General features: G+C 41.6%; 1 protein-coding gene across 1 annotated transcript; it reads left to right on the forward strand.

The window, feature by feature from the left end:
- Nucleotides 1–2,156: 2,156 nt before the first annotated feature.
- traf5 (Tnf receptor-associated factor 5) lies at nt 2,157–14,559 on the forward strand. The gene is made up of 11 exons (XM_062438939.1): nt 2,157–2,168; nt 3,693–3,965; nt 5,395–5,458; nt 8,173–8,274; nt 9,403–9,567; nt 11,008–11,085; nt 11,698–11,772; nt 11,865–11,957; nt 13,134–13,274; nt 13,438–13,603; nt 13,726–14,559. Exons 2-11 carry the CDS (start codon nt 3,697–3,699, stop codon nt 14,310–14,312), a joined length of 1,740 nt encoding a protein of 579 aa, XP_062294923.1. The 5' UTR covers nt 2,157–2,168; nt 3,693–3,696; the 3' UTR covers nt 14,313–14,559.
- The last annotated feature ends 610 nt before the right edge of the window (nt 14,560–15,169 follow it).

Genomic DNA, 15,169 nt, shown 5'->3' on the forward strand with positions numbered 1-15,169 from the left:
TCTCTGTTATTAATGACAAGTCCAGTGTGTTGTGAGAACAACACAGGACATTGTTGGTATTCAGCTGCCATCACTGGAACATCTCACAGCACTCTGGAAACTAAGGCTGGGTATCATTTAAAAAAAAAAGAGATACCAGTACCAATCCAGGTACCCTTAAAGTTATACTGATACCAACTGAGTACTTCATTAGATACCCATCATGTGAATAGAAGCCTTAAATTATATAAAATGCCACCACAGACGGGTTGTAGCTGCTGTGGCAGTGGGCCAATCACATCAAAGTATGCTTGTGTTGATTGGCTGTGAGCAAGTCCATACAAATAGTCATATTTTCAGCTCTGAGTGCAAAAAGGATCGACGGCAGGTATCGACTGACGGGAGACGTTTCCATACTACTTGGTATCTGGGTCAATGACGTATAAGGATTTACAACAACTCAATTTTAGAATAATAAAAACAAACATATCTAATGCAGTCGTTCAAACATTCAGAATGTTGTGTACCTGAAAATCCATTTTACAATGTGAAAGTGATTTTAGTGGTTTTTCTAGATTAATTGGCCTTAAAAAAAGTCATGTGGTGCGACCATGATTCATCTTGAAACTTAACACGCTTCACATCTTTTTTTTTTTCTTTTTTTTTTTTTACAAGTTTTCAGTAATATAAAGTGTTTGGAAACAAAGTATTTGCATTTTTTTTTTTAATTTTTGTAAATGATGATCTTTTATTTATATAAGATATTTCAAGATGAATCATGGTCGCACCACATGACTTTTTTTTAAGGCCAGTGCCAATTAATCTTGAAAACCCACTAAAATCACTTTCAAATTGTAATATGAATTTTCAGTTACACAACATTCTGAATGTTTGAACTACTGCATTAGATATGCTGGTTTTTATTATTCTAAAATTGAGTTGTTGAAAATCCTTATACGTCATTGACCCATCTATTTATTTTGGTCGAAACCTTAAAGGAATAGAGTACTGATACTCAGCCCTACTGGACACCATCAGTTTAAGCTCCTCCATCAGGCTGCAGATACAAGGAGACTGAACACAGGTTCATCCCAAAAGCTGTCATATGCTGCCATCACTGGACGTGCAACATGCATTTCCTTATACAGTATGTCACTATAAGCCACTGACCATGTTTACACACATCATTCAAAGCCCCAATAAACCTTCACCCTGAACCTGTGCACCACACCTTTACTTTAGCTGCTGATGGTTTTGCACCTTGTTAGTTGTGTTTAATGATAATCACATTTTATATTTTATATTGCCCTTGTTTTGCTTGGATTCTGTGCTCTTTATTATCACTGATATTTGTATTATTTTATTATATATTTGTCACATGTATAATCTTGAACTATTGTGAGGTTTATCCAATTTAATTTCACTGTGCTTGCGTAATGACAATAAAGTTCTTGAATCTTGAAAAAAGAAAAAAAGAAAAAGATGCTGCAGTACGGTGTTGGGCCTGCACCACATCCTGAGAGCCAGCACTCATCTAAACAGACTCCAGACTCTGTTTAAGTGGCAGTGTTTTTTAAATCTGCATTACATGGAAAGGTGTTTAACTTATTAAACTGGAAGTATGTGTGTTTGTGCTCCAGGTGTTTGCAGTAAGAGGAGAACAGTAATAAGAGCTGCCTCTCTGCACTGCTTTTATCCTCCCATGAACATCTGAACCAGCCTGTCTCAGCATGTCAGATCAAACACATCTAACTGAGGCTGCTGGTACACAAACAGTCGATTCCTGTTTCTCTCATACATGGAATCAGACAAAAAGTAGGAACACTTGTCTCACTGGTGCAAAAACAGTCTGTCACGTACACACTGAAAATCACCTGGTTAAATTTGACCCAGTATAATAAAACATAAAACCTCCTGCACCTGTTCACTGACTTTACCAGCGGTGGTCACAGCTGTTTTAAGATGATTTCCTTTATTCATTATATGATATGATATTACATTATATCATATTAAGCAATAGTGCATCAGCGGCAGCAGCAGGTTGTTGATGTTAAGTCACTTCCTGTCGTTTCCTCGTCAGCTGCGGCTGCTGTATCATCGACCATTAATAACCAATACCGGATGATGATCGATCAGCTGTGACTGACAGCCGGCAGTGAGGAGCTGATTTCGGGGATTTCAGTGACTCGGTAAGAAAATCCAGTAAAACGTGTCTTTGTGTGTGAATTGTTATTGTGAGAGGAAACTGAAAGTAAAAAGCTCATCTCCTTAGCGGGAACATCCCGACTGTAAGTCTTTACACAGAGGCTGAAATTCTACAAGTCTGAAGTATACCAGCTGTAGTTGTAGTGATGAAATCAATAAAAACAGATTATTCTATATGTTTGGTTCAGTTTGATGATAAAGCACCATCAGCAGCACCATCAGCAGCAGCAGCAGTGGGGATTCCCCTCAGACACTAAACTCTCAACAATCCGACTTTAAAGTGTCTAATGTGTTTATTCACTCTGTATATGGAGGTCATTTTCATTACAATCACATATTAACATTTGTGCACGTGTGTGTTTGTTTGTGTGTGCGTGTGTGTGCGCTTGTGAGCACGTGGCCATGACATTTGAATTTACAACATGTGATCGCGAGCGATAACGAGCTCATTTCAGGTCTTTTTTCATCAGTTAATTGTTATTTTCTTTTTTGATTCATTCAAGAGTGCAGCTTTGCTTTCAGAAGACAGATGAAGTCCAAGTCTCTTTTTGAAAAATGAATTACAAATACAGGAAATGTTATTTACAAAAAGTATAGATGCAGGAAATGTTATTTCCTGCATCTATAGGCTGCTGTTCTTTGTGTACATCAATAACTCGATAATAGCTCATTATAGGTCTGGCAGGAGACTTGATATTAAGCTTATTAAGATACAGGCCTCAACAGATGTATAATCTATGTTCTAACACTATAAAATGACTTTTACTTGTCGTATTTTAGTCCATGATAGAAAGCTGTAATATTTCCATCTTCACTACAAGCAGCTCTGATCTTTTAGCAGAATATCCGCCAAACTCTTAAAAAATACACATTCAATGCGATTTTCTTTAAATATACGAAGTTTTTAATATATTTTAACCCTCAGTAATGTCTGCAGGTCATTCTGTCAAACTGCAGGTACAACCTCCACCAATCAGAGTGAAAGACAACAGACTGTGTAGCCTGAGAGATGAAATTCGGGGCAAAATAACTGATGATTGACACTTTTACGTCTTCATACTGACCATCGGTAACGTTGTATTTTGTGCAATGACAAAGAAGTGTCCATCTATCTATCTATCTATCTATCTATCTATCTATCTATCTATCTATCTATCTATCTATCTATCTATCTATCTATCTATCTATCTATCTATCTATCTATCTATCTGGAGATCGCTTCATTTAAAAAAAAAAAGTTGCTATATTTTGATTTACAGACGCAACAAATAAATATAATTAAGCTCGGTGGTAGAGACAGAGTCTGAATGATCTGTCAGGCAGGTAGACACACATGCATTATTTTAGTGTAAAAGTTATACATGTTAATATTTGACTATAATCCGGAGAGGAGCTCTAATTACTGTCATAGCAACGACGCATCCAAACAATGAAAATTAAAGTGAGCAAATCTCTAATAAAGTCTTGAAATCACCTGTTTGATGTGTTTGGTGGTCCTCCTCCTGCAGGCTCATGGCCACAGCAGACACAGAACCGGGAGGATCCGAGGAGTCCAGTCTGCAGTCTGAGGAGTCCCTGAGAAGGTCTGAGGAGCTCAGGATGAGGCCGACGGGTCCTGTGAGCTCCTGGGAGACGGAGCTGACCTCCATCAAACACTCCCTGAAGTTCGTGGCGAAGCTGAAGGAGGAGTTCGTCTGTCCTGTCTGCAAGGGAGTCGTGCTCAACCCCCAACAGAACTCCTGCGGACACATCTACTGCTTCCACTGCCTCCAGGGACTGCTGTAAGGGCCAGTCCACCTTAAAACACCATCACGGTCACTCAGACTACCTTAAATACACTTTATAACCACACAGACTTCATTAAAAAATTATCAGTGACTTTAAATCGGACTTCATAGTAATAATTTTTTTTTTTTTTAAACACCTTTCAGTGACACGACCTCCTTAAAAAACCCTCACAATGACCCAGACCACCTTAAAAATAACTTTCTTTGACACACACTCATACTAGGCCTCCTGCATGTGTTTTTTTTCTCTCATATTTGTTTTTGCACAAAGCAGTAAGAGTATCTTGAATCGCGCTGTTCAGCCTGATGAATTTCACCTGTTCATGACTGAGGAGGTGCGTGTTGGTGGTTTATGGTCATTAGCATAAGCCACGCCCCTAAAACTGCCAGATAAGGCTCCGTGGGGATCGAGTCTCATTCATAAAAAAGTTCACAAACAGTAAAAAGTGCGCGAAATTAATCCCGCTTTCAGAAATCAGAAGACAAATACAGAACACATGTAGTAATGACAGCAGCACACACCAAACAATTATATATATTAATTCAGCAAACATTCATCAGAGAAGCTAAAAATCGTCTTTCTAAAGCTTAGATCGTGTGAACATCAGAGAGATAACATGCTGCGTCAAAATATGCAAAAAAAAAACCAACTTTTAAATAAACTGGCAGCCATGATGTTGATGATGTATTGTATCGGTATCATATTACATGTTTCGTTTTCAAAATGAATTCAGATTAGGACTTTATATAACAGAGTCAGTGTTTCTCCCCTGTGAGGAAAGGCAGAGATGATCTGTTCATCGGCGGGTTTGGTCCATAAATTCATTTGTATTTAAGAAAAAATTGGTGAATGCCACAAATGTTATTAAATTACTCTTACGTTCATTTTAGAAACACATTTTTTCATAGGAGTGCTTCTTGCATGAGGCCTAAAGAGTCCCTTAAAACCCTTCACTGGGACAGAGGCCACCTTAAAAACACCCTCACAATGACTCATACTACCTTAAAATACAATTCATAGTGAAACAGACCACCATAAAACATATTTATGATGATTTATTATGATGACCTTTAAACATATGCCCACTGAGACGGTCCACTTTAAATAATTTACAATGATAGTCTAAATCACACATACCACCTTAAAACACTCACGTTGACTCAGTCCACCTTAAAAACACATCTCACGAGGACAGTCCACCTTTAAAATGCACCTGCTTTCATACCTGATGTTCTGGATGTCATTATGTCAAACTTTTTGCCTTTGGTGTAAAATCCGTGTCAGTTGACGATGGTTGAACTTTTGCCATGTTACCATAGCAACCACACCAATTATATATATATAACCGATCAGCTGTTCATTTCAGTGGTGTCTGTGAATCATCATCACAGCAGTCTGCAGTGTGTCTGCTTTGTGTTTCAGGGAGAGTTCATCGCCGACCAGCCCGGTGTGTCCGGTGGACGGACACGTGATCACACCTGCTGAGGTCAGAAAATAACAACATTTACACCAACACACAGAAATACAGTTTAATTACCTAAAGATCTCCCTGATGTGCTCTCAGCTTCCTCCATCAGATTTGTCATGAAATACTTTTTTATGTGGACTGTAAGATAAAGAAATAATCATGTGCATAAAGTGTTGAATCACATGAAAACTGAAAAAATATTAAACAAATACGTTTATTTCTATATTTTACACATAGACTGTATATAAGAAATGGACGTAACATCTGTGACGTCACCCATTGGTTTGTGGACTGCTGCTCGGAGGCCAATAGTTTCGGATCTGAGCAGCGCCATCTTGAACATTTCAGGTGCATGCTGGGAAAAATAAAAACATGGATTCTACTTATATGGGCATCAGGAGGAGCATGAGGCGCCCTCCTGAACCTGTGAACCAATCAACCTGTCAATCACCACGTAGCCACGCCCTAATGCATACCCTGCTTTATCGTCACATATAAAATCAGGGAGGCCAAAATGTCCCAAATGAACATCATACTGTATTGAAGAAGGCTTTAAACTAGCGATTGAGACCATAAACACATTTTGAAAACGTTTACTGAGGTTAGAAATCAAGTGAGAAGTTGGTGAATTCTCCATTGACTTGTATAGAGACGGAAGTCCTTTTGACACCAAAACGGTCACCCCCTGGTGGCCTTTTCATAGAATGCAGTTTAAGTTACTTCCGCGTTGGCCTCATTTCAGAGGACCAGAACTCCCCACCTGATTTTACACAATTAATTTAATTTATATTATGTTATTTCAGATGAACTCTTTAGATTTCAACGGTCTTTCCTCTTGTTCTGACCACGAGACAAATTTCTATGAACATTTCTGAGTGAAATTCAAGTTCCTGTTTCCCAGAACGAAGCTTTTCCTCTTTTCTGTGAGGAAGTTTCTCGGTCAGTTGGATTCTGTCTGCTCAGCAGATTTTATTATTATTATTCAGTATTTATAGAAAAGGAATCCCCTGAAACTCATGTTGGTAGTGATGAATTCAGAGGTGCTGCATATACTATTATAATGCAGTGGTTCATACTCTGCTTCACTGTAACAGCAGACCAGTGAGTGTTCATGTAAAGCATCTTCAGTGAATGATGTGGCTGCAAGTTCCTTTTTTACACTGCTACCATGTTGAGGGTTAGGTTAAGTGAGGCCTGATCCAGGTCTGGGAGTTGTGTTTATGTCCAATATTCACTCTCCTTTTTGCTCTGCTCTGTTCTCCATCTACTCAAACATCTCTCTTCTGCTGTTAAATGTTCGTTTTTCTTCAGCAGCTACTCTCTAACTTTGTGTCTCTGCTGCTTTTCTGTTAAACTAGGAGTGAAAAGAAGCCAAAGAAGCTGCTCATAACTCTTCCTATTAGTCTCTTTCAACCAACAACGTTAGCTTACATGTCATCTTTATGAACTGGAGTTCCTTCCTTCCTTCCTTCCTTCCTTCCTTCCTTCCTCCCCCCTTCGTCCCTTCCTCCCTCCCTTCTTTACTCGGTCCTTCCTTCCTTCTTCCTTCCTCTGTCCTTCTTTCCTTCCTTCCTACCTCCTTTCCTTCCTTCTTCATCCCTTGCTTCCTCTGTCCTTCTTTGCTCCCTCCTTTCCTTCCTTCTTCTTCCCTTCCATCTTTCCTTCCTTCCTCCCTCCCTCCTTTCCTTCCTTCTTGGGCGGCTGTGGCTCAGGAGGTAGAGCGGTCGTCCACCAATTGGAAGATTGACGGTTCGATTCCCGGCTCCTCCAGTCCACATGTCGATGTGTCCTTGGGCAAGACACTTAACCCCAAATTACTCCCGTTGCTGTGCCAACGGTGTATGAATGTGTATGAATGATTAGCTTCCCCTGATGAGCAGGTTGGCACCCTGCGTGGTAGCTCCTGCCATCAGTGTATGAATGTGTGTGAATGGGGTGAATGAGTTGTAGTGTAAAGCGCTTTGAGTGGTCGAAAAGACTAGAAAGGCTATATAAGTACAGGCCATTTACCATTCTTCTTCCCTTCCATCCTTCCTTCTTCCCTTCTTCCCTTCCATCCTTCCTTCTTCCCTTCCATCCTTTCCTTCCTTCTTCCCTTCCATCCTTCCTCCCTCCTTCCCTTCCTTCCTTCTTTCTCCCTTCCTACCTCTTTTCCTTCCTTCTTCATCCCTTCCTTCCTCCCTCCCTTCTTTCCTCTGTCCTTCTTTGCTCCCTCCCTCCTTTCCTTCCTGCTCCCTCCCTCCTTTCCTTCCTTCTTCTTCTTCTTCTTCTTCCCTTCCATCCTTCTTTCCTTCCTACCTCCTTTCCTTCCTACCTACCTCCTCCCTCCTTCCCTTCATTCTCCCCTACCTCCCTCCCTCCCTCCATTCTCCCCTACCTCCCTCCCTCCCTCCTTTCCTTCCTTCCTTCTTCCTCCCGGACTTCTTTCCTTCCGTCGTCCTTTCCTTCCTTTCTATCCTTCCTTCCTCCCTCCTTTCCTTCCTTCCACCTCCCTTCCGTCCTCCTTTCCTTCCTTCTTCTTCCAGATGTTAAAAATGAGAGCAGCTCACATAAGTTATTCTTTATTTAAATTTGAGTTCAGTTGTTTTTGGATTTCAGGATTGTTTTGTTTGTTTTTATGTTGAATGTTTGGTGTTTCTTTATGTTTCTTTGTCTTTTAGCATCTTGGGACAATGTTAGAACTGATATTATATCATTTATATGTGTAATACTAACAAAAACTTGTCCTGCAGGTTTTCCAGGACAACTGCTGCAAAAGAGAAATCTCCAGTTTAGATGTTTACTGCACCAACTCCCCGTCCTGCACCTCTGTCCTCACCTTAAACCACCTGCAGGTACATGTTATACTCCAGCAGCTCATGTCTGAAGGATTATTATATAAATGAAATCAGATTCACGTGGTCACAGCAGACATTACAGACTATTTAGTAGCTCAGTTAACGCTGATTCTGCAGACTGATTTGGATATAGTGTGTGTGCAATAAAACAAAGACTAACAAAGGAATAAACCATCATTTTAACTGAACAGTAGACATACTGCTGAGCTTCTGTACTGAAGTCCACAAAACATTACCAAAAGAGGTCACTAGATGGCGTCTGTACTACATGAATGAGTGTTATCAGCTTCATATTAAAAGGACAGATCCCAGTCAGGTGTTCATATAAACTGTAAAGTATTGGACTAGTGATGATGGAGGGTTGGTTGTTTGTTAGAACAACAATCACATAACAAAGAGGATCCAGTTCCAGTCATTTTATTGCTTAAGCTGGTTTGTATCTGGCAATAAGAACAAGGCAGGAAATAAGTCAGAGGTATGCATAATAATAACTAACAATCAATTAAAGATATCAAAGAGAAGAAACATTACTCAAACTAAAGAGGTAGAAATAATCTTCCATTACATTTATCATAATTACTAAACAGGTTAATCGTATGGAAACAAAAGGACTTACATCAAATACACAACTTAAACTCATGTGTAGGTAGGTCAGCCAGCTCCTTTGTTCTCCAGAGAGGGAAAAAGTCTGACACAGGTGAGCTGGCTGCCTAAATAGTCTCTGGGGGCGGAGCTAGAGTGAGATATGGTGGAAGGAGGTAGGGATTTTTTACATGAACAGTAAAGAGGTTTTTCCTCTCTGTAATCATTCCTCCTGTTCATACTGACTGTTAAAAGATCTCCTTCAAATGTGCTTTCAATGGAAGAGATGAAAAAAGAGGGAATTTGGCACTAAAAACACTGTAACGTTGAAACATGGAAGACTGGATTTGACTCATTTAGATGGCCAGAACCGGCCCACGAGGGGTCCAATCCGGCCCACATGAGAACAAATTGGGCTGTATGTGTCCCTTGAATGAAAATTAGCTTGACCCCCCTGTTCTAATAAATGGATCAGTCTAAACTGTGATTCTGACTTTATAAAACAAACAAAATGTTGGTATTAAATTTGAATCTCCTCTGCAGAAGCACCTGAAGTTGTGTCAGTTTGAGCAGCTGCAGTGCTCCAATCCAGGCTGCAGCGCGACGCTCGAGAGGCGACACCTGCAGGAACACCTGAGCAACACCTGTCCTCACCGCACCGAGCCCTGCACACACTGCAGGCAGCCGCATCAGCTCAGCCTCCTCCAGGTAACGTCACAGCGCCGCCAGCTGAGTCTAACAGAGTCCAGCAGAAGTCTTTGGACTAAGTCTTTGGACTAGGGATGCTCGATATTTACTTTTCTGCCAATATCTGATATTCCGATATTCCCCAACTCTTAATGTCCGATACCGATATCACCCGATACCGATATTTGCAGGCTTTTTACACCAAAACTATTAGGTAACAACATAACATATCTCCTATTGTTGAATTAACACATTATGCCTAATTTTATTGTGCCCCACTGGATGCAAACATAAATGCAACATGGCTTTCCACATGTAAACACTGTCTGTGCAAAATAAGAGAACAACTTCAATTTAAGTTATGGAAAAAAGAGCCAATATGGCACTGCCATATTTATTATGCTGCTTTGCAGTCATTTACTATCCGTAGGGACACTTGGTAATAGTTCCAAACCACAGACATAAGCCCGGTTTCTGGAGGCGGGACCTTTACAGGAACGTCCTCTCACTCGGTCCTCTCAGCTGTTGTGTCTCCAGCATAGTAGGAGCCAGATAGCACCCAGATAGGACCCAGATAGAACCCAGATAGCACCCAGATAGGACCAAGATAGGACCCAGATAGGATCCAGATAGGACCCAGATAGGACCCAGATAGGACCCAGGTAGGACCCAGATAGGACCCAGATAGGACCCACCGGACTCTGACGGTGACGTCACAGAGGCGACTCGCCGAAAGTATAAAAGAGAAAATGACAACGAGGAGGTAAACCTTCTGTTTGTGTGTTCGTGTACATGGCGGTGGACGCTATGAACTTGTTAGCTATGGTTAGCTACGGTTAGCGACCCACGAGTCTAGCGTGTTGTTGTTATACGTCATCAAGCGCCGGTAAACGTCCCATGCTGCGTTCATGCAGGCCCGGAAATGCTGAAGCCTACAGAACAAACATCTGTTATAAAAACCTGATACCGATATTTCCCGATATTACATTTTAAGTAAATATCGACATCCCTACTTTGAACACATGAGGGGTTTGACTCACATATGATGAAACATATGAGGCCAATAAAGCTGATTTAACTGAGAGGGTCAATTTAGTCTGAAGGAATCAACAACCTGCAATACATCAATACTACAAAGTACAAATGATGCATTAAATATCGGTTTGACAACCAAAGTATGAAATATATCAATAAAAAACATTATTAATGATAAAGTTAGAGTTATTCACTAAGTCCAACATGAAATAAATAAATAAATTACTTCCTGGCAGTCTCTAACAATCATTCCCTGTCATGTTTTTTCTCATTCTCGGATTCGAGCTTCCTAAATGTGAATATTTCTGTTTTTTTTAGGCCTGTTTGAGACATTTGAGGATCCGCATCTTTCACTGTTTTCTGACATTTTATTGTATTAACAACTTCTTGACTAATGGAGAAAAATGTGTCCTGACTATTCTGTAGGATCATGTGCGCAGCTCGTGTCCAGATGTGGAGGTGAATTGTCCCAACAGCTGCTCCCAGAAAGTCCGCAGACACATGGTGAGATTATTATCTGATTATAACCCTCCTGTTGTCCTCGAGTCAAGGAAGGAAAGGAGGAAGGATGGAATGGAGGAAGAAGGAAGGAAAGGAGGGAGGAAGGAAGGGAAGGAAGGAAAGGAAGGAAGGATGGAGGAAAGAAGGAAGGAAGGAAGGAAGGTAGGAGGGAGGGAGGAAAGAAAGAATGAGGGAGAAAGGAAAAGAGGAAGGGAGGAAGGAGGGCAAGAAGGACAGAGGAAGAAGGATGGTAGGGGGGAGGAAAGAAAGAGAGAAGGAGGGAGGGAAGAAAGAAGGAAGGGAGGAAGGAAAGAAAGGAAGGAGGGAAGGAAATGAAGGAGGGAGGGAGGAAGGACAGAGGAAAGGAGGAAAGGAGGGAAGGAAGGAGAGAAGTTACGGTCAAAACAGACGGGGTCAATTTGACCCGGGATGACGACACAACGGTTAAATGTTCAACAAAGGAGATTTTAAGTTTGGGCTGAAGGAAGGAAGGAATGAAAGGAGGAAGGTAGGAAGGAAAGGAAGGAGGGAGGAAGGACAGACGGAAGTTTGGGCTGAACATCTTCTGTTAGTAAATGCTTTTAACTTCATGTCCATGTTGTGTTTCTCTTCCAGGTGACGGAGCACAGAGAGTCGTGTCCTGAAGTTCTCATCGACTGCTCTTATAAGAAGTTCGGCTGTTCTGTGCAGGTCTGTTGGTTTAGAGTAAAACCCCGCAGAGAGGACGCTCTGTGTGTGGCTGTAAACATTCTTACCTGACCTCAGGTGTCGTTGTCCTGCAGGAGAAGAGAGGAAGAATGAAGCTTCATGAAGACGCTGCTGTCAGTCATCACATGCTGCTGGTTCTGAGGAGCAACACCAACCTGGAACATCAGGTACGTTTCACCTTCCTGTCGTCCTCCCGGGTCAAATTAACCCCGTCTGTTTTGACTGTTCCTTCTTTCCTCCCTTACTTCCTTCTGTCTGTCCTTCCTCCCTCCCTCCTTTCCTTCCTTCATCGCTCCTTTCCTTCCGTCTGTCCTTCCTCCCTCCCTCCTTTCCTTCCTTCTTCCTTCCTTCCTTTCTCCTTTCATTCCTTCCTTCCTTCCTCCCTCCCTCCTTTCCTTCCTTCTTCCTCCCTTCCTTCCTTCATCCCTCCTTTCCTTCCTTCCTTCCTCCTTTCATTCCTTCCTCCTTTCATCCCTCCTTTCCTTACTTCCTTCCTCCTTTCCTTCCTTCCTTCCTTCCTCACCCCCTCCTGTCCTTCCTTCTTCCTCCCTTTCTTCCTTCATCCCTCCTTTCGTTCCTCCCTCCTTTCCTTCCTTCTTCCTCCCTCCATTCCTTCATCCCTCCTTTACACTAAAAACATTTAATAACTAACATTACTGTTTCAGGCTGGAAACATATTTGGGACCTTTGTGAATGAAAGTTAGGACTTAAATACCTTCTAAGGTCTCTTTTCTTTTTTTTTGAAGATGCTTTTTGAGACTTTTGATCCTCTGACTTTTCATTTCGAGCATCATTTGGTCAACATTTTAATTTTGTCCAATACTTAATGAGTAAATACCTGCAGAAATAATGATACTCCCATCAAATACAAAATCTGCACCCAGAAAAAAAAATCAAACATCTGAATCAAAATCACACAAGAACAAAAAGAGAGAAAAATTGAAAAAAGTAAAACCACAGCACACACAGGTAACCTAAAACCTGACACCACACCATCGAGGAAGCTTCACTCCAGAGGATCGAAGGATTGTATCTCTCCCCAAATCTGTACCCAACTATCAGAGGAACTCTGTCGTGTTGTCAGACTTTTTCCAACTAAAACAAAGGAGGATATCTCTCATCGTACTGTGATATCTTCACTCTGTAACCTTTTTCTCTCCATCTGTTTATTTCTAGTCTCTACTGTCTGTCTTCATTTATACCTGTTCACTGTGAGCAGGGTCAGTTTCAGCCTGATATATAAAGTATTAAATGGGAATTGAACACATTATTGTAATTCCTTCATGGAGACTTAATTTGCTGATATTCAGATATTTCTTCTAAACTGTTCTCTCCTGGCTCAGATGGGGGTTCTCCAGGAGGAGGCGCTGCTGAGGCAGCAGGACGTCCAGACCAACACGATACTGCTCGCTGGTCTGCAGAACAAAATCAGACCGCTGCTTCAACAGAGCATCAACCATGAACACATCGTCTCCACAGTTCAGGTCAGTACAAGTTTCATCCTTACTGTTCGTTTTCTGACCGTCTCTGATCAGCTGTTTATTTATACAATCATAAAACCAGAGGTCGTTGATTCAGGATCTGCAGACCTCAGAATCAGAGCAGCGTTATTAAACATGTCTCCTCTGCGTCTGTCTGTGTGATCAGAGGACTCTGAGCAGGGAGGAGAACACCTTGTCCACTGTCCAGCTGGACATCCGCCAGGAATCTGGAGGACCTGGTTGTGGTCTGGAGGAGCTTGAGCAGCTCAGAAGCTCTTTGGATGCTGTGATGCAGCAAGTATCTTCAGCTGAGGCCCTCAGAGAGCACCTGGGTAATAAACCTGAATCTTTACATCTATAAACCGGCTTCAGACCTGCAGTCATTCAGCTGCAGGACTGAAGTTGACAACATGAGCAGTAAATACACTTAAACACTGATGTTTTCTTCATCCAGGAACTTTGGAGGAGAACCTGAAGCGTCACTCGGGTCTCCTAGATTTCCACGCCGCTCAGCTCAACCATAACATGCAGCACCTGCAGGAGCTCAAGACGACGTCCTACGATGGCAAGCTGATCTGGAAGATCCAGGACTTCAGTAAAAAGCAGGCAGCTGAGGCCAAAGGTCAGCCGCCGTGCCTGACCAGCGTGCCGTTCCACACCGGGCGCTGCGGATATAAAATGGCCATCAAAGCTTATCTGAACGGAGACGGCGAGGGCAGAGGGAATCACCTGTCTCTTTACGTTGTCCTGATGCCAGGAGACTTCGACGCTCTGCTGCTGTGGCCTTTCAGACAAACCGTGTGTCTGTCTATTCTGGATCAAAGTGGTGCTGGAAACCACCGCAGTCTCAGCTTCAGGCCCGACCCGATGTCCAAAAGCTTCCAGCGACCCGCCGCCGACGCCGTCAGCAACGTCGCTGTAGGGTTTTCATGCTTCATCCCCCTCAACAAGATAGAAACTCCTCAAAATGCTGCTTACATCGTCGACGAAACGCTGTTCGTCAAAGTGAAGGTGGATATGTCCGGTTTAGAGCAACTGTAGCTTTCTCCCGTCACTTTTAGTATTTTTAATTTAACTTTGGTGCTAAACAAACTGCTCCAGTTTTCAGCAAAATGTACCATCAGAATAATGTGAAGGATGTTTTAAAACATTGAGGCTTTTAGCTTCAGGATCAACTCAGGGATTATTTGTTTGTTACTTTGGTACGTGGCCACGATGTTAAAAACTAAACTGTTCTCTTTCTGTCTGGTATCATACACACTGTATACTGTTGTTGCAGCTCTGCACTGAAGCTATTTGAAGATTTTACTATGAAGTGAAATATTAAAACCTCAAACTTAATGTTTTCACAGCTGCATCAGAAATTTTCCATGTTTGCTGCGTCATTTTAGACACCTTTACCCAAAATTCAACGTTGCTAGATTGTAAGAAAACATTTGTATGAACAGCAGTCTGTAGCAGTGAAACTGACATGGAGGGATTTCTTTCATCAGTTAAGTTACCACATGCTGCAGTTAACCTCCTGCTGTCTGTTTGTGTTATTGTTGCTTTGGATCAAATAAAACTGAAGTGTCACATCGTCTCAAACAAAGAGAGGGAAGGACTCCATCTGTCTGTTAAAGAGATAACTCAGAGTTGTATCATTCAACTGAGCAGAAAGACAGAAATCATTCATTTGATGAACTAAATCGTGGTGAATGTGATTTCTATCTCCAACGTCTCTCTGACTTAACACGGTAAAATCATTCTTATCTTTTATCTTCACTCCTAAATCCATAAACCAACCATAAGTCACATTCTGTTCATCTGTTCGACAAGTTCCATAATAATAGGAACAGAAATGTACTCAATCCTCATTACAGGATAGATTACAGCATTTAGCAGCTAAGAACCAGATG

The sequence above is a fragment of the Scomber scombrus genome, chromosome 2 (genome assembly GCF_963691925.1).
Source record: "Scomber scombrus chromosome 2, fScoSco1.1, whole genome shotgun sequence".
NCBI lineage: Eukaryota > Metazoa > Chordata > Actinopteri > Scombriformes > Scombridae > Scomber > Scomber scombrus.

Excerpts from the sequence above, each read along its gene's own strand:
- traf5 (XM_062438939.1), top strand. The coding sequence starts at position 3,697 with ATGGCCACAGCAGACACAGAACCGGGAGGATCCGAGGAGTCCAGTCTG. Across the intron at positions 13,275-13,437 it reads ACATCGTCTCCACAGTTCAG|AGGACTCTGAGCAGGGAGGA; the intron begins GTCAGTACAAGT and ends CTGTGTGATCAG. Across the intron at positions 13,604-13,725 it reads GGCCCTCAGAGAGCACCTGG|GAACTTTGGAGGAGAACCTG; the intron begins GTAATAAACCTG and ends TTCTTCATCCAG.